The sequence below is a fragment of the Hipposideros armiger genome, unplaced genomic scaffold, assembly GCF_001890085.2.
Source record: "Hipposideros armiger isolate ML-2016 unplaced genomic scaffold, ASM189008v1 scaffold_1073, whole genome shotgun sequence".
In the NCBI taxonomy this organism is placed as follows: Eukaryota; Metazoa; Chordata; class Mammalia; order Chiroptera; family Hipposideridae; genus Hipposideros; species Hipposideros armiger.
In genome coordinates, this window is record NW_017732423.1 from 462,774 (window position 1) to 489,565 (window position 26,792).

The 26,792-nt window shown below is 47.1% G+C and overlaps 1 protein-coding gene across 1 annotated transcript; it reads right to left on the bottom strand.

Annotated features, from left to right (window-relative positions):
- Positions 1 to 1,234: 1,234 nt before the first annotated feature.
- SNAP29 (synaptosome associated protein 29) lies at positions 1,235 to 24,372 on the bottom strand. Its single transcript, XM_019632106.1, has 5 exons — positions 23,913 to 24,372; positions 14,177 to 14,373; positions 9,406 to 9,491; positions 7,401 to 7,499; positions 1,235 to 1,476 (listed from the first exon to the last, which is right to left on the bottom strand). The coding sequence occupies exons 1-5, from the start codon at positions 24,147 to 24,149 to the stop codon at positions 1,319 to 1,321; spliced, it is 777 nt and encodes a 258-aa protein (XP_019487651.1). The 5' UTR covers positions 24,150 to 24,372; the 3' UTR covers positions 1,235 to 1,318.
- Positions 24,373 to 26,792: the final 2,420 nt, after the last annotated feature.

A 26,792-nucleotide genomic window follows, 5' to 3' on the forward strand; every position in this document is an offset into this window, starting at 1 on the left:
AGGTGAAAGACACTGTTATTTTAAAATTTCTAACATGTCTTATTAAAATCAGTCCCTTTCACCATCTTCAAAATATTTTCATTAATTTGCTTTTTGAAAAGACAAGGGCCTTGTGGCTTCAATTATTTTGTTGGAGGCACCAACACAAAGAAATCCATTTAATTATGAAAATCAATTGTAATTAATGCTTTTAAGTGATTCTTCTTGTAAAATTAAAGAAGTGGGCCAGTTAAAATATTTGGTCTTTCTTTTTAAGCCAAATCCTTCTATACAAAGTCAGCACCATTTGTGGAGTTCCAGTCCTGAAACTGGATGGCAGAAAACCAAGTGCTGAGTCAAGTCACCTTGTAAGACGTGCAAGGAGAGTGTGTGGGAACTCTGGATGGATCAGGCGACACGGACAGTGAGTGAACACTGCCATACCTGGTCAGGGAGAGGCCCAGAAGGCTGGAGGGCTCAGCTCAGTGCAGGAAACCACTGCTTGGCCATGTGTGTGATGCTCCATTCTTATCTCTATATGGCTCCCAACTGGCCAGCCAGACAGCCTTGAGCAGTGGAGAATCTGCTACAAATCATGGACAGAGTCAGAGACAAGGGCGCATGGGGAAGAAGAGCTTACCCAATTCCCTGCTACGTCCAGTCATCACAGTGAGTAGGGCTGGCCTGAACCCCTTCTACTAAAATGCACGCCAAGGATAGAGGCCAGGAGAAGAGGTGACATCTCTCAACAAAACAGCCAAGAATGCCGACACCCTCTTTTTCTGAATCTCACATTGATCCTTTTCTAGAAGGTTGAGAGAATCACGATGTACTTAGTGTGGGTGTACGCATGTATGTGTGTGGTGATGAGGTATAATGACTAAACTGTGAAAAGGAAGGACCCTCCCCCACAAACAACTGGCTCACAGGGTCCCTTAGTGCTCTGACTCACTGTAAGGCCTGGGAATGAGATATACAGTGAACAGGGATTGAAATTCTGCCCACATCTTTCCATATGCTCGTTAAAGTGAGAAATGCAACTTTTTCTTTTCATTCCAGCATGGTAATAATCAAAGGCCTAGGATATTCAGGGCCAGGCTACTGTGCTCAGACTAAAATTCTAAGCATTCAGTTCAAAGAACGGAGAGAGGAGTTGGTTCTCAGAAAAAGTGGGATGCACACTTTCTTGTAACAACAAAATCTCTTAATACCCACTCTATCATAACATTTGCAGACATGTTAAACTACATACTAAAATAATAAATGAAATTTCTTGGGCGTTTAAAAGAAAATCTTTCGTATCTTTTCATCACAATGGAGTAGAAATCCTTGTCTGTTTTTAAAGTTGTCGAACTTTTTTTTCTGTGCTTTTTATATTGACATCTAACTTGTCTACTTTGGTTGTAAGGCGGCCAATAATGTCATCTTGCTCTTCAATTTCCGTCTGCATCCCCAGGGCTATGTCCTTCAGCCGGCCCAGTCCCGTGGACAGCTCATCTGTGGGAGAGGAAAAGAACATGCAAACAGTGATAGGGAACTGCTTCATGTTCCCTCCAGTTACTCAAGTGAAAAGAAAATCAGTTTACTCAATAAAAAGTAATATGTGCTTAATGTAAAAGCCACTTCTCTCCACACTGCCCACCCAAGATTAACCACTGTTAATATAATGGTGTTTGTTCTGCCAGTGTATTTAAAAATGCATATAGATGTACATAATTTTTCCACAGCTTTTGAACTCTCTAGCAGGTTGCTGCAAATTGAAAGATCAGTTAGTACCCATGGTAAAGGGCACAGAAGGGCCTGGAAACATGTTCTCTTCCTAGACCCCATGGTAAGTATCTGGGAGAGGTATGCTGGTTACTAACAGCCAGGCCCACTGGTCTGCACTTCAGAAGCAAAAACCCCCACATTAGTGGGCAGTGCCTGCTTTCCTTCCTTCCATCTCCAGCTCCCTAAAACTAGATCAAACACAGATCTGGGGTGGCAAATATGAAGACCCATGTTTGGAAAAATGTCTGAGAGACACACCTGGGAAGACCTGTCTAATGGGAGCCCCTGTATCCGGGCTGCTTCAGCCCCAGACTCCCCCTTGGAGAAGGCTGTACCCCCTTGGTCCACTCTGCAAGTGGCAGGAGAAAGGGGGGATTTGTCCCTGCCCTGCCATCTGGGGTGCTCTGCCAGAAAACATATGAACTACAGATATTCCCACTGGATCCAAATGCTGTGAGGTCCCTTTACCTATGTTATGAAAATTCACACTTCCCCACATTTCTTCTTTACTCATTGTTACTAATTCTCAGATCCATGAACAACACATTGATGCTATGAAAGTTCTGGGGTATGACAGTTAGCTTGCAAGTCCCAAAATTGGCCTGGCACCAATTTCCTTTGTTTACTTTGTGGTCAGGAAGAAGGCAGTGGCCTCTGCACAAACTGGGTGTCCAGATCCCTGCAGCCCAGGGTCCCCATGTCAAAAGGAGTGAAGCACTGAAAGTGCTGGGTTCCTTCAGAGATGCCAGCTGGCTGAGCAGTGTAACTGTGGAGTACACTGCTTCTGGGAAAGGTTTAGCTAGGTTACATCATTATTGTTGAAATTCAAGTTCAAACACAAGGAGAGTTCCATTTCCACCCAAGAGAAGAATAATATTGGGGGAAATCAAGGTCAATTCCACTGGGCCTGGCTGCAAAACCAGTTTTTTTTCCTGAGTGCAAATTTTGACCCTGCTCCTTAGGCGAGTTCCATCCTGCCCAGGACCCCGAACACAGCTGAGGTGAGCCTCTGGAAGTGCCCAGTCACGAGCCACCCTGGTGCCAGTTTCCTTCTGAGCTCATTATCTAGTTCCCTCATTAGGCTTTTCCACTATTGGTAATAAATATTTTCCTTCTGTTTCAAAAACTATAAAAATCAATCTCACAGGCCGGTCGAGTGGCGTGTTGGTTAAGAGTTGGTTTGGGGGCTGGCCAAGTGGCGCGTTGGTTAGGAGTTGGCTTGGGATGCCAGCTCTGAGCAGCAGGGCCCTAGTTCGGATCCCACATGAGGGTCAGTGACATTGCGCCCTCTACAGCTAAGATGGTGCACAATAGCTCGACCTGGAGCTGGGCTGCTGGGAGTCGCCGGTGACGGCATAGGCTGCAGTGGGACTTGCTGGCAGCAGGCGTGAGCTTTTGTGAGCTGCCATGAGCCGCCGTCCAATGGCTGGCAAGCAACTGCCTCACCTGGGAAGAGTGCAATGATAATACCAACATAGGCCAGTAAAGCGACATCCTCCACAACTAGACTGAAGAACAAAAGGACAGCAATTTGTCTGTTCCCCTCCCCTAATTCCCCAATAAAATCTTTAAAAAAAAAAAAGAGTTGGTTTGGGACGCCAGCTTTGAGCAGCAGGGCCCTGGTTTGGATCCCACATTAGGGCCAGTGATGCTGAGCCCTCTAAGCTAAGATGGTGAATAACAGCTTGACCTGGAGCTGAACTGCCATGAGTCACTGGCGATGGCATAGGATGCAGTGGGCTCCTATAAGCTACCGTGAGCGGCCAGCAGCTGGAATGAGCTGCCAAGAGCCACCGTGAGTGGCCGTCCAATGACCGGTGACTGATCTACCTCACCCGGGAAGAGTGCAATGATAATACCAACATGGGCCAGTGAAGTGAAGTCCTCCACAACTAGACTGAAGAACAAAAGGACAGCAACTTGTCTGTTCCCCTTCTCTGATTCCCCAACGCTGTTCCTCTCCCTCAATTCCTCAATTAAAAAAAAAATAATCTCACATTTGTTTTTAAGAGGAATAATGTCTATAAGATTCTATTCCCTGCCAATACTCCGTGGCCAGGCTTAGTAGTATGTGAAAAGCTTACTTGGCACAGATGACATACTGAGAACTGAGGGTGAGTGGGGGGATGAGACATGCGGAGGGACTTTGGGACCCCCTGATGGAGCAGTGTGTGTGTGTGAGTGTGTGTGTGTGTGTGTGTGTGTGTGTGTGTGTGTGAGAGCGGGGAGTGGGAGTGGGGAGCATGCCCAGAGCTGCTTTCTGCCCCTTTGCTAAGAACAGCAGGACAGGAAAGAGGCAGAGGGATGAGAGAAGAGGTGGTGCTTCGTAAGCCTCCTTACTGCTAAATTAAAGATAAAACGCTAAGTGAAAAAAGGACAGAATACAGAAATACTGACATTGATACCACAAATCTAAACGGGATCAATTAAAACCAAACGATCGTTAGCCCTATGCTTCTTGAGTTTCTTGAAACCCATGACCATGGAGAGTAAAACCTGTGAGGTCACCCTTGGCCTCAAGAAGCTTGTCAGCAGCTAGGACAGCAAAAAATAGCTACACTGAGATAAAAAGTGTGATAAAGTAAAGCCACCAGGTAAGGCAGAGCTGTCAAGGGGCGCCTGCTCTAGTCCCTGATACAGAGGGAAGGCGTGGTAAAAAGGGAAGAGCTAACCTGCCAGGGCAGCCGGTGTCAGCAGGGCCTGGTGGCCGAGCTCTGGCGTCTCCCGGTTCCACCCCAGCCCTCCTCTATGCCAGGCTCCAAGTCCTCATGCCAACTGTTCACCCTCAGCCTCTAGGGGGTGGGCTGGACATACTGAATTCTGCGCCCTCCGTAGGTCTCCCTCCTGCCCCTCGAGAAACCTGTGGTGGGGAGGACAGAGGGCTTCCAATCCCCTTTGTGTTTCTCTGCAGCGGTCAGATAGGCAGATGCACCTTCTTCTGCCTGAAGACTTTGGCTCCAGGGCAGAATCCAGAGGACAGAAGAAATGCATGGCTATCTGGGACTTCCCTGGGCTCCGGGGACAAAGAGCAGGTAGAGTCTGGTATGGAACCTGCTAGGGTGTGGAGCTTGCTGATGGGCCCTCTGCCTTGTAGCCATGCAGGCCTAGTGCTGCCATTCACACCAAGGGTAGAGGTGGTGAGCTGTAGGCAGCAGAATTACAGTTCTTTCATTTATTTGTTCTAGCTTATGTCTATTTTCCAAAACCAATGCCTTATTTCTGTGAAGATTTAATGTTTAAAAGGAAGATTCTATTCCCCGATTATAAATCCGTTTCTAGTAATCTAGCTATAAAATATGGCCAAAGATTTCCTCACAGGAATGGACAGAGGATTATTTTCAGTAGCAAATAATCGAACAGCAGAGGATGGAACTCCTAAAGTGCTTTTCAAAGAAATTTTAGGAAAAAAGGTTTAGGGAAGTGTTCAAGATCTAAGTGAAAAAGCAGGGGATACAGCCATAAAAAAGAATGAAATCTTACCATTTGTAACAACATGGATGGACCTTGAGAATATTATGCTAAGTGAAATAAGTCAGACTGAGAAAGACAAATATCATACAACCTCACTTATATGTGGAATATAAAGAACAGAATAAATGAGCAAACAAAACAGAAATAGACTCTCAGAGATATAGAAAAAAAAAGAAACTGCTGGTTGCTAGCTAGATGGGAGCGAGGAGGAGATGGGAGACAAGGTGAGGGGATTAGAAAGTGCAGATTAGTAGACACAATATAGTCATGGGGATATGAAATACAGTATGGGGAATATAATCAACAATGTTGTAAAAATTATGTAAGATGTCAGATGGGCACTGGGCTTATCAGGGAGATCGCGTCATAGACTGTGTAGATGTCCGACCAATGCGCTGTATACTTGAAGCTGAAGTACAATAACACTGTATGTCAACTATAATTAAACACACACACACACACACACACACACACACACACACACACACTCTCTCTCTCTCTCTCTCTCTCACTCATATATGTAGTAACGGAAGGTGGAGTATAGCATAAAGATAGTCAATGGCATTATAACAGCTATATAAGATGCCAGAGGAGAAGTAGCCTGGGGGCTGGGGGTTATCACTATGAGGGATGTAAATGTCTTTACTTTGTACACCTGAAACTAAAACAAATAAACAAACAAAAAACCCCCACTAAACAGGGGATACAGAAATGTGTATACTGAATGATTCCCAGTAATTTGATACTGTAGACATATATACATGAATATAGAAGGAATGGCACCAAATCAGTGGCCATTGCTGGACAGGAGGACTCTGGGTATTTATTTCCTCGTGGCACTTACCTAATTTCAGAATTTTCCACAATGCATCTATATACTCAGAAATGAAGGTAAATGTTACTAAAAATAAAAACGGTACAGATTTGCCTAACGTGCCGTCTGTGCCACTCACTCAGGGCTGCTGGAATGGGTGCTGCTCTGGGTGAACCTGGGAAGGGGCCCACATTGTGTCCTCTCCTGGGAGGAGGAGCGCAGGAAGAAGCCTGTGCACTGACACCCAATATGCATCTTCACGGGGTTCAGGTTTGTCTCCCGAACCTTTAGAGCAGGGGATGTTTTAGCTTTTGTCTCACCCATTTTGCTGTCTCCTAATGGGGGTGGAAGACTGCCGAGCAACCCAGGTAGCTATGGGGCAGGTTCCTGTTCACAGAGCAAAGGTCAGAGGAGGCAGTACTGTCTCACACATCACCTAGAATGAACTCATGGAAGCTGCTCACAGGTCAACTCCTACTGTCCGCACACACGATACTCCTCCACTTGAACTTCAAATAGCTGACTTCGGTCCCTTCATTCGAAGAATGATCACTGAGTGCTTGCCTGCTAGGCCATGGGTGTAAAGTGGTGACAAGATGAGATATTCCTGTGTTCCCAGGAATTTACAGTCCGGTCAGGAAGACATTAGATAAACGGCTGCAGTGGAAACAATAGGGTGCTCGGAGACAAGAGGCAGCCACATTAAAGCAAGGCTTACAGCATAAGAAGGACCCGGCCTGCAAAGACCACGACGAAGGACACCCCAGGCAGATGGGGCAGTGAGGCAGGAAAGAACTGGGAGCTACAAAATGATGAGGGCAGGAGGGGTAGAGAGGCAGGCAGGGGCCAGAGACCAGGACAAGGGACCTGGACTGTAAAGGCACTGGCTGTGTGGCCAATGTGCTGTAATGGCCACAGAAGCGCTAGCTCTTACCAGGCCAGGCAGTTTCCTACATGCTTAATGGTGTTGCTCATGTACCCCTCCCACAGTCCTCAGAGGAAGATTTTGTTCCTGAGCCTGGTTCACAGAGGAGGAAACAAGGGCTCCATATGCCAGGTGGTAAGGATGAAGCAAGCAGGGTCCAGGCTGCACTGTACGGCCCCTCAGGGACTCCTGGTCCCTGCTGATGTCATGATCTAGATGAAAGGTGGGGATGGAGAGAAGTGGACCCCAGAGAGTGAGGGGGTGAGATGAACACAACTCGTGTTGGATCTGACATGTGGTGAGGGAGAGGCGGACACCAAAGTTTTGGTCTTGAGAACCTGGGTGCCTACTGGTGTTACTGGTTGGCTGGGCATGAGCTGCCTGTAAGACAAGTGTCTCCAGTAAGGTATCTGCAGAGCATGGTGCAGCTTCAAGTCTTACCTAGATTGTTGTCAATCTTCTGGTGATAGGCTCGAAGGTGTGGGTTCTTCGGGTAAGTCTCGGTACTCACAGCAGAACTGGCCCCTCCAGAGATACAGTCTGAGTGTAGAAACACAAGAACAGTTAACTCATGTCTCTCGAAATGTTGCTTCACCAAATTAATTTTAATCTGGAAAATGGGTGGAAGGAATAAGGTGGTGAGTTCTGAGGCCATTCGAAGAGATGAGTGTTAGAATGGATAACATGTGGGGGCAGGAGTACTGGACAGGCTGGTGCAGGAGGGAGAGACGTTTCCTGGGGGGCAGCCCTTTGGAGATCAAAAACCCTGAACCTACGGGTCACCTGGTCCAACCCTGGCACACAAGCTCAGGAAAGAGAAAGGGATTCATTCAAGTAATAATATAGCAGTAGAACTGCAACAATACACAACCACAAAGGTTCATGGACAAGGTTTAAAAGACAAGGTCTAAAAATGAAAATTGTTACATTATAGAAATGAGATGATTGGTGATTTTTTTTTCTTTTGAAATTTATTTCTATGCTGTCCTTTCACTTCAAAAAAACAAGGAAACAAGAAATGTTAAATAATGGACATTTGCTCCAAGAAATAAATCTCCCTTGAACTTCAGTTTCTAAATGCACAGAAAAGCCTGTCATCTCAGTTTACACCTTTTGGGGAAACATCCCTTTCAGACTTAGTGCATTTCCTCTAGCACAACCTACTGAAGCTATTCTACACGTCTAGTGTCATTTTTTTTTTTTTAGCCTTTTAATATACACCACACAAACGAAAGCTCCCTTTAATTCCTTAAAATTGTCTCTTTTGAGTGTAGGGCTCCTATTTCACTTCAGGGTGTGACGAGCTCGGTTTTTGTTTTTTTTCCAGGTTTACGTATTTTAGTTTTCTCTCAGTTCCTCCTTTGGTTTTCACTTTTCCAGAACTGAACTGTGTTGATCTTAGTCTTTCTTGACCCCCAGCTCTTCCTCCATCAAGCCCCGCCTAGCTGTGTCAACCATGATAGTGATGGGTTCCAGCGCTTTTGGGGTACATGCTTTCCTCGAAGGCAGCACAGAAAGTATTTGATTTCTGGAGTCCTTCCAATGTTCCTGGCTTTCTAGGGGTCTACAGAATTAGCTCCCAGGCGGCCTAAATTCCTTTCCAGGTAAGAGATGTTTCTGGGCCTGTCATTTAATATTAATGGGATAATTTGCACACCTTGTCCACGTTGCTGATTCTCCGCCTACTCAGGTTTGGGGGATGTATTAGTCTCCTACTGCTGCTGTAACAAACATCCTTCAGTTCTGGAGGTCTGAAGTCCAACATGGGTCTCACTGGGCTAAGATCAAGGTGTCAACAGGGTTGTGTTCCTTCTGGAGGCTCTTGGGGAGAATCCAATCCTAGCCTTTTCCAGCTTCTAGAGGTCACCTGTATTCCTTAGCAGATGGCACCTTCCTCAATCTTTAAAGCCAACAGCATAGCATCTTCAGTCTCTCACTCTGATACTTCCTTTTCTGCTTCCCTTTCCGCTTAAAAAGGACCTTTGTGATTATACTGGGTCCACATAGATAACTCAGGATAATCCCCCCATCTCAAGATCAGCTGATTAGCAACTGCAATTCCCTCTGCAGCCATAATTCCCTTTTTGCATAGAAACTAACATATTCACAAGGTCTGTGGATTAGGACTTGGACATCTTTGGGGGTCATTTTTCTACTTACCATAAGGGTTTTCCTGCAGTTGGCTTTTCACTGCTGGGAGAACTCAGAGCTACATGGAATAGGCTCATTTTCAATGGGACGCAGGGTCCCACTTTGCTATTCCACTCTGCGGTAACACACACCTCCAGTTCCCTGAGCGGTGCTGGGTCCCTAACCCCCTTCATGCAGATGTGGGATGACAGCAGCTGGAGCTCTCCGGTGTCTCCCACCCACTCAAGGCCAACACCAAATCCAGAGGTCTCCCCACAGAAAGCAAATGTGAACAGGAGTGCAGGTATCCACTAACCTGAGTCATTCAGCTTCCTGAGGTTTGGGTGGCTGGCTTGGTACTGTGCCTCTTGTTCTTTACTTGTACTTATAGCTTCTTTCAACCTTTGGATAAAAGTTAAGAAAAAAGGGTAACTTTTAGAAAAGAAAAACACCTATGGCAATGCAGCCAGTCTTCTCAAGTAACGCCTGTGTGAGAAAATCAAATGCCTCCTTTGACCACAGGGGTTCCATCAGCACCTCCTGGGACACCGCTGGCCTTGCACACAATGATCCGCAACACCTGCATCAGAAGCACAGCATCTGCTTAGGGCCATGGCCCTCCCGCAGGAAAACAGGGATCCTAGCACCAGGTAGAAGAGAAGCACATGAAACAAACAAATAGGTACTTTAGTCTGGGGGTCAGCAAACTTTGACCCACAGGCCAAATCCACCCCAATGACCTGTTTTTATATGGCCATGAGCAGAGAATGGCCTTTAGTGATGTTCACTGGCAATCAGTTGATTATATGATAGGGGACACTAACTTTGAACCTCAGTTAAGAATTTCATTCTTCTTGGTAGTAGACCTGTGTTACAAAAAAAGTGTACTCAATTATTATTATTTTCCTCTTTTGTTTTTTGTCACTAAAAATGTTTTTTTGTCTCTTATTATTTAAGTCTCTACAAAATCTCTTTGATTTTGCTTCCTGGCCTGCAAAGCCTCACTTGCCAGCTCCAACTGCAGATAAGGACTTCTCTCAGCAACTCAGAGATACTCAGACTGCACCCGACACCCCACTGAACCCCCACAGGTATGGGACATGCCCCTGAAGATGGGCCTACTACATAGGCAGCCTGGCCACGTCATCAGCCAAGCTGGGGTCCTCAGTTACTCTCCATTTTTGCCCTCCCTCTGTTCATTCTCTGTTTGCCCTCCCTCCATTCTCAGTAATCCATACAAACAGAAGTCCTCTTGATCCCCAATGTCCCCCAGAAACCCAGCCCCTCCTGTCCTGCCTCTCTTTACCCTTACAGAGGTTAGTACCTCACCTTTCCAATCCTTAACGCCAGGATGCCGGGCATCTTTCTAACATAACCTTGACATGTCCTTCTCCAGTTCAAACTCTTTAATGGCTCCCTGCCCATTAGGAGAAAGCCTGGACTCTGTCAGGCTAATAATGGTTTTGCAGGCCCCCAGGGCTCCAGCAATGTGTAGAACAGAGCAGAGCTTTCTGAAATCTGTTACTCAGAAGCAGCGACTGAAGGTCTAGAGCACACAGTTTGTTTCTTCAAGCGTGTCTAAGAGCCTCATGTGTTGCTGGCCTGGGCGTAGGCAGGAGACACATGGTTTCTGAGCCTGTCTGGCCACCACCTAGCCTGAACACCTCAAACCTGACTTTTTTGTGTGCACTCTATGCACACAGTAATAATACATGATAAAAACCAGGTTTCTTTGTGAAAAATGGCTCCCCCAAAGAAAGCCAATTCTAGGGACAGTGACAGAAGTGACAAGAAAGGGAAGAAGTCTAAGAGAGTAGTGGCTCTTGGTCAGAAACCAAGTTTTGAATAAGAGTTTCAGGTTTAGTGGCTAAATCTATGACCTGAATGAATCCCCCCTAAGCTTTAAATGGAAATGAGTGCAAGAAGCTTATGAAACTTTGTCAGCAAGAACAAAAATGGCTTACTAAGAGAGAAATACAACTTTAGAGAAGGCCCAAGGGTTTGTGTGATAAGGATGTACACAGGAAACACATGACTCGACTGAAGTTTGATTAGAAAAAACTTATTTTACAAGTTTTTTGTTTTTTTTTTTTTAATTGGGGAACAGTGTGTTTTTCCAAGACCCATCAGCTCCAAGTCAAGTAGTTGTTTCAATCTAGTTGTGGAGGGTGTAGGGATCGTACTGGCAACCTTGGTGTTATGAGCACTGGCTCTAACCAACTGAGCTAACTGGCCACCCCTTATTTTAAAAGCTTTTAAAAGACAAATATTCCTGTATTTATGGAGTAAGGGTTTTAATAGGATCACAAAAGTTTTACTCACTATTTATTGCATTTTGTAGAAGCAATTATACATTGTAGTGATTTTTCCAAATTTGGGGATTAGGAGCTCACAGGCCAGGCCTTAATATCAAGGGCTCCCGTTCTGGAAACAGTCAATGCCCTCCATTGCTATGGCTTCTCTGGTGCCCTGACTGCCATGTGTCTGTGCCCTTTCCCCTCCTTCAACTGTCAGAGTCCCATGCAACCCTGACTCCATGCAAAAAAAGGTCAGCTCCTCACTTCCTAGGGCCAAGATCCCCCTCTTCTGAGCATCCACTGCACCACTGTTGATTGCCCATCTTCCCCATACCTACAAACAAACGGAATGACCTAGCTCCTACAGCTTCGTCTCCTAGCCATAGGGATGGGCCTTCAGAGTGTGGGCGCTTAGAAGTCATGAAGGAAGGAATCCACGCAACGCTACTGGAGCAACACTACTGGAGCAGCCTCTCCCACAAAGCTGCACAGATCTGCTTCCATACACAGTTGGGAAACAGTTGAATGAGATTGAGTTGCTACATTTAAAAGTTTTGTGGGCCGGCTGAGTGGGCTCAGTTGGTTAGGAGCGCGAGCTCTGAGCAACAGGGTCACCGGTTTGATTCCCACATGGGCCTGATGGGATACATGACACATGGGGCACCAAGAAACCCACGTCACCAAAATAACTCCAGCTGCCTCACTACTGGGACACCTTTGCTGGGAAAGCCTTGAGTTTTCAAGATGCTCCAAAAAAGAAAACTTGCCCTGGAAGCCCAGGACCTTAATGGTTTTTATAGCATGATAAGGATGGTGGAGGTCTCATGAGTCCCAAGAAGAAGTTTCTGGGAAGAGGCATGGAGGACACAGGGAAGTGTCAATCACAAACTCGCTAGCTTCCCACTTCTCCAAAGGCTCGCTCTGCCTCTGAGTTCATAGCAAAGGGACATCCGAACTTCCTATGGTAATTACATAGCCAAAAACGAGGACACAAATCTTCTTTCTGATGTGCACATTGAAAAAAACCAAACCACTCCAGTTAGGGGAAAAGAGTGACAAGATATTTGAAATCAGGGTCAAGTTGGACAATCGGGGTAAATGGTGATTATGGCTGAGCTAAAAAACAAACAACAAACCCTTATAACCTTGGGTAGTAGTGTATTCACAGGAAAGAGTTCCTGGGTCCCCCTACTAACCTCCTGCTCCCTTTTCTGCAGTTTCTTCTCCATAAGTGCCAACGACTTCACCTGTCTGTCCTTTCTGCTGCCACCACCGGCTCCTTTACCTACATTCATTTCTCCCCAGCCCCACTGTGTGCTGGAAACAGTTTCCTAATTTCTTCCCCACCACACCCTACTTTCTGATCCATGTGGTTGCCACGCCGGTGTATATACATGTAAACAGTCATTGGCTCTCCACTTAAAATGTGTGCATTTTAGGGCCGGCCGAGTTGTGAGTTGGTTAAGAGGTGGCTTGGGACGCCAGAGGACCCCGGTTCGGATCCCACATATGAGGGCCAGTGACACTGCCCTCTACAGCTAAAATGCTGAACAACAGCTCAACCTGGAGCTGGGCTGCTGTGAGTCACTGGAGATGCGTAGGCTGCAGCCCCTGTGGCAGTGGGTTGCCATGGGCTACCGTGAATAGCCAGCAGCCAGCGTGAGCGGCCAGTAGCTGTAGTGAGTGGCCGTCCAGAAGCCGGCGACTGATCTGCCTTGCCCGAGAAGAGCACAATGATAATACCAACATGGGCCAGTGAAGCAACATCCTCCACAACTAGACTGAAGAACAAAAGGACAGCAACTTGTCTATTTCCCTTCCCCCGATTTCCCCAGCGCTGTTCCCATCCCCTAATTCCCCAAATTTCATAAAAAAGTATGCATTTTACTATACATTGGTTATATATTTTAATAAATAGCTCTAAAGATTAGCTCTAAAGATTAGCTCTGTATTTCAGAATTGAGAGAGATTGAGAGAGAGAGAGAGAGAGAGAGAGAGAGAGAGAAAGAGAGAGAGAGAGGGGGTTATAAAACCTGTGTAATAGCATTAGCATTCATTACATCAAACATTTTTCTGTGTTAAATGGAAGCAGCAGGCTATAAAACCAAATGAATATTCTAGTGACAATTATGAATACATTGAATAAGGGGAAAAACTAAATTTTAAGCTTTTGTGTTATGGTAGGTAAGGTGCAGACTTTCTGTAACATGGCTACATTGTTTTTACAATAAAAAACAGACAACGATCTGAGATATGAATCATAGTAATCTATTTTAGCAGAAACTCAATCTTTATTTTTGAACACATGACATTTAAATGCCCGCCAGAATCACATGTATGATTTTATAATAACTCTGGCCAAAACTTTTGAGGAAAATAATCTGTAATATTAAAATGAAAACCAACTGGCAAATTGGATTAGATATAGAAAAGTTCACTATAAGGACTTTTTAAAGCAAAAATTTTGTGAAGTGAGTCACATTTGTACTGATTAAGCTTTCTGAGATGAACATTCTCTTTTAAATTACTGGGGTCACAGTTACTGGAGTAATTTACTGAAGACCCAACAGATGCAGAATTTGCAGACTGGGTGTCAAAAAAAATGAAGGTAATCAGGAGTGCTGGAGAAACATTTGTTTCTAATTGTTTGGAGACGAATCCTTCCCAGTGAGAAAGTTACAGGGTCCTTAGATCCCTTTAAGCCACTATAAGTGGCCTGAGAGTCTTGGCCAGTTGCACTAAACCCCACTTTCTACTATGTCACATCCAGACAGCTGAAGACCCACTCACCTGCTGTTGGGCTGGGGGCCGAGGGTGCCATTCTGTTCAAGTGGGGTCTCTGCTGGTTTAGATTTGAAGTAATTGACGAACCCCCCAAACACACTCTTAATGCTATTAATGTGCTTCTGGCTGGTCTTTAAATCTTGATCCATTTTGTCCACCATCTTCTCTGTGCGTTCTAAGACTCCTCGCTGACGGACGAGCTCCTGGGGAACACAAGAGGTGATGGATGGCATTATATGTTTTTGTAATTCTCCCTTTACCTGTAGAGGGCCACACACAGCAGGTTCTTCATAAACCCTGAGTGAGCATATATAGGGACAGACACTGTCATTTGTAAGGAGCGTGCTATCCTTTCTGACAATACACTCCTTTGTCTTCCCCTCCCTGCTCTACCTCTACTTGCTTGTTTGCTAATTTGCTCGAGTCCTTTTCCCTTCCTGCCCATATGAGATTGGCTCACAAAACTACATTAGATGGCTGACCCTTACAAGCTTTGACCTGACACTGTGCCATGGATTATGGTTTTGCACTTTCTCTTTTCAGATATGGGATTTCCCACTAAGCTGCCGGAGCCACTGGGCCCCAAGTCACGTCTTTTTTTGTTTAAAGATTTTATTGGGGAATTAGGAGAGGGAACAGCGTTGGGAATTCGGGGAAGGGGAACAGACAAGTTGCTGTCCGTTTTGTTTTTCAATCTAGTTGTGGAGGACGTTGCTTCACTGGCTCATGCTGGTATTGTGATCACTGTGCTCTTCCTGGCTGAGGCAGAGCTGTCGCTGGCCATTGGACGGCCGCTCACGGCAGCTTCCGCCTGCTGCTGGCCATTCACGGTAGCTTACGGCAGCCCCACTGCAGCCTATGCCGTTGCCGGCGACTCACAGCAGCCCAGCTCCAGGTAGAGCTGTTGTTCACCATCTTAGCTGTAAAGGGCGCAGCATCACTGGCCCATGTGGGATCTGAACCGGCAGCCCTGCTGCTCAGAGCTCGTGCTCCCAGGCCAACTCTTAACCAACGAGCCACTTGGCCGGCCCCCCAGTCATGTCTTTAAACTCTATCTTGTAGAATAGATTCTGGGGTCCTTTCTGGGCCCTATTAATGTCTGATTCTAGCTCATCCACAATTTCAGCTTTAAAACTTGTAACAAGGGTGACCCTGTCCCAGGGCCTTTGCACATGCTATGTTCGCTAACTATAATGCTCTTCAACCAGGTACTCGTATGACTCCATTCCTCACTCAAGTTGGGTCGCCCCTCAGAGGCCATTTCCCTGAACACCTTCTCTAAAGCAGAACTCCTCCTTTCCCCCTCAATCCTCCATTTTCTACCCTCAACCTGCTCCAGTTTAGTTTAGTTTTCTTTATAGCACATAAGCGCCAAGAGGCAGGAACATGCTTTGCTCACTGCTGTGTCTCGAGTACCTCACTCGGAGCAGCTGCTCACTGCAAATTTGCCAAATGAGTACATGAATGATGCTCTGTGGCCATGGGGACAGCCTGGACCTTATTCCCCAAGAACTGATGTTTCTGGCTGTGGATGTGAACTCACCACCAAAGCAACACTAACACTTTATTTGTGCCAAATTTGCTTAAGTCCCAATTTCAGGCCATTCCAGCCATGTACCCTCCCCCTTGTGATCTGCCTTTCCAGCCAGAAGATCCCAAACCTCTCAAGCTTTTCTTCTTCTACCTCACGACGCAGCCCCTGCCCTCAGCTGCATTCCGCTCAATCTTCTACTCTTGCATCTCCCTGTGGCTCAGCAATTTTATTAACTGTGCAAATAATCTTTATTCTCTCCTGATACCTAAAAACAAAGTCGTGAACAATTTAAACAAACACCCTGGAAATTTGAAGGATAAAAATGAAACTACAATGGGCTTAAGAGCCCATTTCATATGTAAAGATGTTAAGGCAAGGCTTTTAGGACATTTAGGGGCCCAACTGTATAACTTGAGGTCTTAAATGTTTAGTGGATGAAATTTAAAAACATAATGCATAGACAAAAAAACTAAAACACTGGTTGAATTTACTATTAAATTTTGTTTAACTCTTGTTGGAAAAAAACTTAGAACTGCTGAGCTTTACAGCTTTGAACATTTAAATGTTTTTCGGCAGTTCATGAGACATGTCTGAAGAAACCATCAGGCTTTTTCAAGTAAGAAGAAAATGTTTTCTGGCCTTTCTTCAGTTTGTCAGGCAAATCTTGCAAGGGTTAATTCTCAGAGAGAAAAAAATCTGCTAATTTATCTGGAGTTTCTACTTCTTCTAACACTTCAAGTTTGTCATCTTCATGTCCGTTCTGAGGTAAGTCTTTTCTGGAATAAGGGAGAACTACAAATTAGAATTAAAATGATTTTCTCCAGCATTCACACGTTTGAGTCGATACATCTCTAACAGTCCAGTCCCACCCAGCTTATTTCACACACTGCATAAAACAGAAGAATTTGAAGCTGGAGAGGCGCTTAAGGCAGCCAGGGGTGGAGATGGTGGCCAGGGCTCAGGTGTCCAGAAGGAGGCAGGTCCTTGGCTTCCTGGACAGCAAGCTCTCCCATCATGGCTTGGCTTGTCGCATGAACCACTTGCTCTCCCACTTCAGTCTCTCCACCTCAGTTTGGAGAATCACAGCAGTAACAAGTAGCTGACAAAACCTTCCTCAATTCACAGTGAGATTTTATTTCTGTTCACAAGTAACACAGTCTCTCAAACTCCCAGAGTCTGCGTCACTGTGCTGACTTGGTAAGGAAACCAAATGTCTGATTTAGATGTTAGATGGGGGTGGCTTGCCCTGCTGTGACGCTGGAAGGCCAGGACTTGAGTGCTGCTCTGATGTCTGGAAGTTTCTATGAGCTGGAAGCTGGTGTTTACCAGAAGTGATCTGCTAGTCAGGAGGCCAGCAGAGGAGGAACTTCTGCTAAAATCCTCGCCCAGCAGCAGAGGAAAGGACTGGACTCCATGTGCCTGTGACCTAGTTCTAACCAACAAGGAAGAAGGGCTTGGCAGAGGAAACACTGGGAGTGCCAGGACAGAAAGGATAGGCCAGGCAGGCCCTGTACCGCAGCCATTACAAAGGTAGGCCTCAAACACTCCCGGTCCCAAGGCATGCTCCCGTTCCCCAGAAGAAGGGCCATATCACTTCTTCTCCATTGGTTCCTGTGAGAATGGGTCATCGCAGAAGAGATCAGGGTGGCTGTGAGCTCTGCAAAGTGCCCTCAGTGGAAAGGGCAAACTTGCAACGTGCTTGGCTCAGGTGTTAGCATTACAGGTCGTTCCCCCTCTCCCTTGACTCAAGAGGAATTTTTTAAAGTTAAACTAGAAAAGACTAGTCAAAGAAAAAAATATGGCTGGCTGGTGGTACAGTGCTGAGGGACAACACAGAGAGGGAGGGTCTCAATTCCTCTTTGGCTTGTGGCTTTTTGTCAAGCATAGGGATTTCTGATAGAACAAAGGGAAGTAGAAAAATGTGAAGACCCTATGAGGGTGTACACTGCCCGATGTGAGGTGACACCCACCAGATGGAGTATGTTCAAGTGCCCTGTGAGAACATGAAGACATTAGGGAATTATGGCTGGCAGAGTGCTCTCTGAAAACACACAACGACAGAGGTTCCACAAGATACCTGCCAATAGGTATAGAGAGTACCCACTCTCTGCCGGGCACCGTTCCAGGTATGTGGGATTCAGGGGTGAACTAAACAACCCCAAATCTCTGCCATGATGGAACAGTCTAGCAGAGGGCAGTTCTAGCAGATGAAGGGAGTTCAATCCGCTTTTTCATTTGTTGACAAAACTGCAGTGCTGGGAATCTGAGAAAGGCAGCTGGATCCTTGCTTCACCGAGCTTACAGTGTCAGGAGAGGTAGAAAAGAAAGCTATCTCACACACACACACGATCAAAGCTCTGCCAGGGTTAAACCTCTTGCAAGGATTCCTGGCCTGGTTTAAGGAGGGGGGTCATAAAGGCTCACCAATGGAGTGAGAAATTGAAAGCTGGGTAGTTAGGGAGTCAAAAGGTCAGGGTAAGGCAAGAGCATTCATGCAGTGGGAGCAGCCAGTGCAGCACCTGGGACGGCAGCGCCAGCTAGGGGAACTGAGAGAGGAAGAGGAACTGTATGCAGTGAGCATGAAGGGGAACGGGCGGGGAGGGCTGGTAGGACCCAGAGGGGATCACCAAGGGGGTGGAGCTCTGGCCTTCAAAGGGCAGCAGTGACCACCAGACCCGAACCTCAATTCACAGCCAAGGCATCACGTCAGACAGGTCTCAGAGTCTTCCCTGACTGAGCCATGCCCCGAGTTCCTTAGGGAAAGGTGTCAGTACTAAGTTTCTCACATTGAGCTTGTAATTAAACTCGGGTATCAAATGGTAAGTAGGCAGAAGTCAATTTGGAGTAAAAAAGCTGCACCTAGAAACTTGAACTGTATCTTTATTATGTAGCCCCTCTTCCAACGGAACACGCACTGGCAGGACGCATGGGCATGTGTGGAGCATGCGCAAACTGGCTGTCTCACTGCAGAGACATGTGAGTCTCAGAGCATGTCTCATAGCAGTAGCATGGAGTGATTCAAAGATGCAAACCGTGTCTTAGGTTGCACAAACAAATACCAAGGGCAAAGGTGGTAATGCTGGTGCCCCTGACTGTGTGTGTGCAGGCTGACCTGGAGTCCAGTGAAGGGCTAACTCAGCAGGCCTGGGTTGTCCACATCCTGCACATTCCAAAGAAAGGCCTTGTCTGGCTCCTTGCCCTTGAACTACCCTGATAAAAATGTCTTTGTTTACCCGAGTCCTTAGGCCAGGCGAGATAGTTTATGCTAATATGTTATTTATGATGGGGGCATTGGGCCACGCTCTTGACTTCTGGAGGGGTTGGAGACTAAGGTCAGCCAGGTGGGCATCCAGATAGCGATGTAGGCACGGCTGACCCCCAGTAAAATCTCTGGACCCCCAGGCTTGAGTGAGCTTCTTTGGCTGGCAATACTGTATGCGTGTTGTTGTACATCATTGCTGGGAGAAGTATGTGTTGTCCACACAACTCCATTGGGAGAGGACTAGAAGCTTATACCTAGTCTCTCCGGGACTCTGCCCTATGAGCTTTTTTCTTTTTTAAAGATTTTATTGGGGAATTGGGGGAGGGGAACAGTGCTGGGGAATCGGGGGAAAGGGGAACAGACAAGTTGCTGTCCTTTTGTTCTTCAGTCTAGTTGTGGAGGACGTTGCTTCATTGGCGCACGTTGTTATTGTGATCATTGTGCTCTTCCCGGGTGAGGCAGATCGGTCGCCGGCCTCTGGACGGCCGCTCACGGCAGCTCTTCGCAGCTCACGCCGGCTGCTGGCCGCTCATGCTGGCTGCCAGCCACACATGGTAGCTTATGGCAGCCCACTGCAGCAGGGGCTGCAGCCCATGCCATCGCCGGTGACTCACAGCAGCCAAGCTACAGGTTGAACTGTTGTTCACCATCTTAGCTGTAGAGGGCAGTGTCACTGGGCCTCATGTGGGATCCGAACCAGGGCCCTGCTGCTCAGAGCTGGCATCCCAAGCCAGCTCTTAACCAATGCACCACTCAGCCGGCCCTGAGCTTTTTTCCTTTGAGGATTTTAATCCATATCCTTTCACTGTAAGAAACCATAACTGCGAGTATACCAGTTTTGAGTTCTATGAGTCCTAAGGAATCACTGGTCTTGGGAATCCTCAAACAATACCTCCAACAGCACTTCCCACTCTCAGAACCACTAACTCAAAGGCAGAAGGCTGGAGAGCAGATAGCCCCTCAGCTTCCAATCACATATTACCTGGTCAGCAAAGCAAGGTCCCTCAGGACAACATGGCAGCCATTAGTGTACATTCCAGGAAGGAGCAGCACATATGGCCAGATGCCACAACTCTGGTGTGGGATGTCTGACCTACCTGAACAGTAACAACTCATCCTCATAAGGTGTTTTGTTACAGCTAAAGGGACAGCAAGTCTGCTTGGGATTCCAGAACTTTCCAACAATCAAATTCAATCATTGATAGTTTACAAAAAATAAAAAAATAAATCCAGAACAAAACTATTGGTGAAAATGTGGTCCAATGACATTTCTCTATCAGAGTCACTTACACATGGTAGAAATGGCCTGAAATGCCTAAGGAGGCATTTTCCGGTCATCAGGAGGGGGATTTCATCCAGAATCACATAGCTCAATTCAGTCTTCCCTGCTCAATTCAGTCTTCCCTCCTCAATCTCTCCTCCATGTCTAATCAATCCTCTTCTCCCTCTTCCGCTTTTTCCTTCCCTTCTCCAGATCACTTATTCACCTGGTAACTATTTGGGGAGCACCTAATTACATAAAGGACACTGTGCTGAGAAGTGCAGGGTAGAATGTTGAGCAAGAGACTGCTCTTCCTCCATCGCTGACATTTAGAAATCTACTGGGGAGTTACTTTACCTAGCAAATGCCTTCCCCCTCCATCAGCTTTTGTATCAGGACAAGCTCGTGCTATGAACTCTGGCCACATCAGAACCACCATAGGCTGCCTTGGAGGGGAGGCTCTGGTCAGTAGTTCTCCTCATTTGAAATGGGGAAGGTTCTGTTCCAAGACCAGTTTCCCAGAGAATGGGGTCATCACCCTAAGTTATGGAGACACCTGTGATGGCCTCTGCTCCTGAGCTAGCAGGGTGTTGTCCTCTCATCCACCTCTCTGAACTAAATGCCCATGTGGCTTTGGTGACTGCTGAGCGCTAGGAAGACACTAAGAAGGTGAGTGCGGCTGCTGAGTGCATCACGTTTGAATCCTATTGAAGACCACTCCCTTTCCACTGATGTTATGATGCCAGCTGTTCAGGCCCCAGTCTAACATCTGTTGTTGTCTCCCCTGAACTGAGATCTTAGGCCCCACAAAACTTCACTGGAGCATGCTTAGCTCCGTGCCACAGGAGATGAGACATGCCCTGGATAAGCAAGTCTCCTTGGCCAGGGTGGTGAAAGGGTGTACAAAGACTGTGTCCAAGCAGGACGCAAACAGCCTCACCCAAAGGTGCAAATGATTCAAATGCCCACCATTAGGGGACTCGCTACATAAACAGAAACCATCATTCAATGGAATATGGCATAGCCAAAAAAAAGAAAAAAAACAGCAACGCATTGTATGTTACTATGGAATAACTTCAATCCTATTAAGCAATGTGCAGATTTGAATGTATAGAATGTTTCTGCTTAAGTTAAAAATAAAAAAAATAAATAAATAAAAGGAAAAAGACTATAAGTATGCCTTTATACACAGACCATCCCTACAGTAACACTGAAGGAACTGACGGTAAGTGGCTGCTGTGAGGCAGAGGGTGGGGGAGACTTCATAGCCTTCTGTATGTTTTGAATTTTGAACCTTGTGACTAGATTAGAGCTTCACAAAAATTAAACCTTAAAAAAAGAAGAAATAAGTCACACTTGTGAAAAAGAAGAGCTGAGTGGCCCATAAGTCTCTCTATGGTCCTGGATTGTGCTTACCAGGCCAGCCAGGTGCCACCTGCTCTGCCCTGTCTACTTCTCCTCTGTCCTTTGGCGGTCATGACCTATGGCTAGTCTTTGTGAGAAACTAATCTTGCCAGGTTTCTCAGAAGGGCAGTTTTCCTTTGCTAGGGGTGACTTGACTAAGTAATGTTCTTCCTTTTGCCAAGTTGGGACTGAATTATGACCTTCCCAACCCAATATTATTTGTAAACTCCTGTCCTCTATAAAAACCTGTCATGTTTTGGCATGTTTCATTGTGCTGGGTACCTGGAAGGCAGCAATCTAAGTTGGGAGGTGAGCAACTGACTCAGTTCCGCTGGGAGCCACCCTGTGCACTGAGTGTCCCACCACCCCATCGCCACTCTGAGGGGAATGAAAGAGTGATAACGTGATTCCAAGACAGTTTGGAAAGTATGGGGTAGAGTAGGGCAGAGGTGCTGACCATTCTTGCCTCCAATAATTGAAAACTGATTCAACCCTGGAAAAATTCAACATGTAATCATGCTAATGAGAGAACCTGTCACCTGCCCAGTCATGATCATAATGTACCACTCACAGCAATGCCAGCTTGGCCCATGGCCAAGCATCACAGGCCTGAGTTGCTCGCACAGTCCCCACTACATAGAGAAGGACCTCTGGGAGGCAGCATGGGATATTTCAACACAGTCTGTAAGAAACAACTCATATCTACTATGTTTTTGGCTCTCTCTCTCTCTCTATTTACTTACTTATTTATTTATTGAGTTATGAGAACAGACCTTCCCTCTGGCTGTGAAAGGCTCCTAAACTGCCTCCTCCAGGTCCTTACCCAGTCACATCCTGTGCATCTCTTCCCTGCTCAGGAGCCCAGGAGCTCCGGTGCTGGGCCAGCGCATTTACATCCCTCCTCCTCCTCCTCCTTGCTCCTCTTGTCTAAACTTAGCCTTAAAAACCTGATTCAAGTTTATCCTCTGCCACTACACCTGACTTTGTATCATTCTGATTTCTTACTTTATTTGTTCTCATTGTTTCCAAAGATATCTCTTCAAACAGCTCTCAGTTGGCTTCCTTGGGCCTGGGATACTGAAGGGGCCCCTCCACCAGGGCCCTAGGACCTCAGGTAATCCTCCCTAAAGTAAGTCAACACTTTCCATTTAGACTTGAACATTGGAATCCAGTAGATCTGACATGTAAGAACTACAAGCTAAACTTCAACAAGGCTAAAGATGGGGAGGTGGAGCCATGAGGGATACCGTAACAGGGAGAAATAGGGAAGGGAAATCACCCAAGAAAGGGGCAATGGGGAAACAATGGAGATGATTATTTGAGAAATTAATCAATATACCTCAAAACTGTCCAAGACCATAAGTGATTAGGTCAGAATGAACTTTGTCAGAGAAACGAATTACAAGGATACTCATGGAGGAAAGACAACACTTTAGCTTCCAACATTACATTTTAAAGCTACATATACTTAAGATTAATTATTCTTAGCTGATATATCAATAACCTACTATTACAGTTTTTAAAACTTGAAAAACAAATGCCACACAAAATCATTTCATTAGTCGTCTGAGGACAGAATGTAGTGCCTAAGAAAGAATAATCCCTCACTTAAGGTCCTACTCTGAAAACTTCTATGGATGGAAAGAACTGACAAAGGTGAACTGGAGCAATGGACTGACCCAACCACAGTCTATTTAGATCTTTTTTAGGATTTGAGACCTAAGACCCTATACTTGACCAAACTCGGGCTATGGCTTACTCAGCAAGATCCCGGAAGACAAGACCTCAACATCTCTAGTGCAAAGTGGAGAAGTGGTCAGTGATGGGAAACAACTCAAGGCCCATTTGCTCTGATGAGTCGGACACCAGCACCTACACAGTCCTCATTCATTCTGGACCACTCAAGGAAGAATGGCTGAAGCCCTGGGGCCACGCTTCCGATGAGGAAATTATGTAAAGGAAACAGAGCCTCCATTTCCCTAACCTGTGCTTGGCTGTTCAGAATTTTTACCTACCTGGACGGTACAGTATGGAGTGTACCTTTGAACTAGGGGTAGAAAAAAAAAAACTAGGAAAGGAAGGTTCTCTGGGGGCAAACTGCCTCTCAAGTACTCAAGAGGCACGTCTCTTTTACATAGTTAACAAATTATTACAAATCATCAAGTCACTAAAGCACAAGAACCTATTCTAGGCAATTTGAGAATTCCCCAAAGATCGTGAACAAACATTTTTTGACTCCGTGTGACGATGCAGGTCCAGCCCAGCCAGGTTTCAGACTCACCTCGGAAGAGGCGACCCCAATCTTTTCGGACTCATACATGAGGGACAAAGACCTGTTGGTGCTGGCGGTCGCGGCCTCGGCCCTGCGCATCACCTCCTGCTGCAGGTACCGCTGCCTGTCCGCGGGCGCGCCCGACCCGTCGAGGATGTCGCGGGCGTCCTTCCACGGGATTGGCGGGGCCCTCTCATCTTCCGCGTCGTCGTCGAACGGATTGTAACTTTTGGGGTAGGCCGACATGTTGCCGGCGCTCGGTTCGGTCTGGGAAAGAGCAGGAGGTGCGCAGGCGAGACAAGGAACGGCCTTTCACGGGCCACAGGGGTCCAGGAGGCCTTGCCGAAGCGCCCACCACTCTGCTCCCCAGCACAGCCGACCTCCGTCCGACGCAGCGTTCCGCCAGTAAACCCTGCGGCCGTAGCGCTAGCTTCTTCCGCCCGTCGTGACCTGGCGACCCCGCCTCCGGAGCCGACCATCGTGCCCAACGGCTTGGGGGGGGGGACCATGCCCGGCGCGCGCGGCCGCGTCCAAACGCACAGCTTCTCTCCCTCCTCCAGTGGTGGGACTGCCCCGCGGCCCCGCCCCGCCCAGTTTCCGTGACACAGAGGTCACGTGGCGGGGAAGCCGGATGCGGCCGCGCCTGCGCGGTGAGCTCCGGTACTCGCTGGCCGGGTGCTGGAAACCCGGGGGTAGCGCCGCTGCGCGCTCAATGATGGCGGCGGTCGCCTCCCGGGGAAGCGGCGGCTCCGGCAGCGGCTCCGGCTCCGGCTCCAGCGCCTCGCGGGGTTTTTATTTCAACACCGTCCTGTCGCTGGCCCGCTCCCTAGCCGTGCAGAGACCGGCATCCTTGGAGAAGGTATCCTGGGCCGGCCTGGCCGCGGGCTGACAGTTTTGGGGGACTGGGGCGTCAAAGCGGAGAGGCGGGGCGAGGGTCTGCGGGAGGCCGAGGAGGAGATCATTAACCACCTGTGACGCGAGGGGGCTTATGAGCGGAGGGGGCTGGAGGAGTGAGGAAGCCCTTGGGCGGAGGGGGCTGGCGAAAAGAGGGAGTCGTGGGAGAGGGGGGCATGTGGAAGGACAGGCGGGGGCGCTGCGGTGAGTGGGCGTGGAAGGGACGTGTGCGCTACAGGCCGGGGTTCGAGCCGAAGGGGCACTTCCTGACATCACTGGGGCGGGGGCCGCAGTGCGAAGAGCCGAGGATCAGGGTCAAAACCTGGGGCTCTGTTCCCGACTTCCCCTGCTTTTTATTCATTGACCTTGGGGAGATGTCTTTCTTGTAAAATGGGGATGCTTTTTTTTTTTTTAAACGTGCTTTGCCGGCTCCATGGTGCCGTGAAGGACAGATGAAATAGTGTATCAGAAAGTGCTTCTGAAACCCAGTCTACTGCGCTGTTGTTTTTCTATGAGACTTGAAGGGGCGTTAGATTGGGTAAAAGATTGTGTTCGAAGAAGGGACAGTGGCAGGGAAGCGGGAGTGAATTGTCAGTGGCAGAGACTTGAACTGGGGATTGTTTCAGAGGAGAAGGGAGAACTTATGCCAGAGGAATCCTTATCTTGGGTGAAAGGTGAAAGGCAACTCAAGGGCGTGCTGGGATGGTGGCAAGAACACAGATTTTAGAGTTAGAGCTAAGTTTGGTTCCTGCACTGTCACATGCGTTGTGTTGGACAAGATGCTTCAACTCTCAGAGCCTCCATTTCCTTATCTGTGAAATGAAGTGGTTCTTGAGGATTAAATGAATTCAAGCATAAAGTGCATTGCACAGATCTAGGCACAGAGTAGATGAACAGTAAATGTCAGTTTTCTTCCTTCACAAGTGTGTGATAAAACTTATTACAATGTGTTAGCACTGAAGGGATGGGATTATTATTTTTTTCCTTCCACACAGCTTTCTGGCAGATGGAAAGAGAACGTTGTCTGACAGTAGAAGAGCAGTGGTGACTGGAGACTTGCCTGCTGCTGTTGGGAGTGGTTTTGTGACTCTTGGTGAGGGGTGAAGTTGAAAGGCTGTTTTAGGCACTTTGCCAGAGTGACCTAGTTCTTCCTTGCTTTTGTAGCTTCCCAAACTTGATTTATCATTCATCTGCAGGGTGAACAGGTCTTGGGAAACTGACTTACTCCACTCACCCATTCTAACCCTAGGCTGTGAAACCAAGCGTATTGCTCGCTATTCAGTGGATTTTATTTTTTCCTTAATTACTTAATTCATTCTTTCATTCAGAAAACATTTTTTGATCACCTGTTAACTGGAACATGCTAGGCCAGGTAAATAAGAAACAGATCTAATTTGCTTGCTCAATTGATCAGAGAAACAAATCAGACTTGCTTCAAATTCTCTGTCTGCTCTTGTATCACAGGTCTGGTGACTAGACTCCTGCCATATTCAGATAGCCAATTCAAGACCGCTGGACATCTGTTCTCTGATCTGTATCTGGGCCTTGACCTTTTCATGCTAGGTTACCCGTAGGACTGGAGTCCCAACCCTGAGGCCCACCCCTCAGGATTGCAGCCCAACTCTGAGGACACTCTCAGTGAAGTCCTCTAGACCATGTTCCACTCTGTCCTTAGCATTCTCCCTCTGGGTGAAAGGTGAGAGGAGAAAAATAGGAAAAAAAGAGAGTCTAGTCTACACACTGGAACCTCCATACGTGTACGGTCTGCTTCCAGACTCCCTCGCTCTGATTTCTGTATGCCTGCCCATCTTGCTCTACTTTCCTGATTCTCGCCTGTTTTCAGAATGTTGTTGAGCTGCCCCTGCCAAGCCACCTCCTTGCTTTGCCTGGTCATATTCTCCTGTATCCAGGAAATCAGGTGACCTGTTTCTGCCTCTCCTCATTTGGCCTGTGCTATACTAATGAACCCCAAACCCTGGGACATGGGTCGTTCTG

What these genes read in the sequence shown, in the direction of transcription:
- SNAP29 (XM_019632106.1), bottom strand. Translation starts at nt 24,149, where the DNA reads ATGTCGGCCTACCCCAAAAGTTACAATCCGTTCGACGACGACGCGGAA. An exon ending in GGCCCCCAGCCCAACAGCAG is followed by an intron (nt 9,492 to 14,176) that starts GTGAGTGGGTCT and finishes TTTTATCCAAAG; the next exon opens with GTTGAAAGAAGCTATAAGTA. An exon ending in CAGGAAGCTGAATGACTCAG is followed by an intron (nt 7,500 to 9,405) that starts GTTAGTGGATAC and finishes TTCTACACTCAG; the next exon opens with ACTGTATCTCTGGAGGGGCC.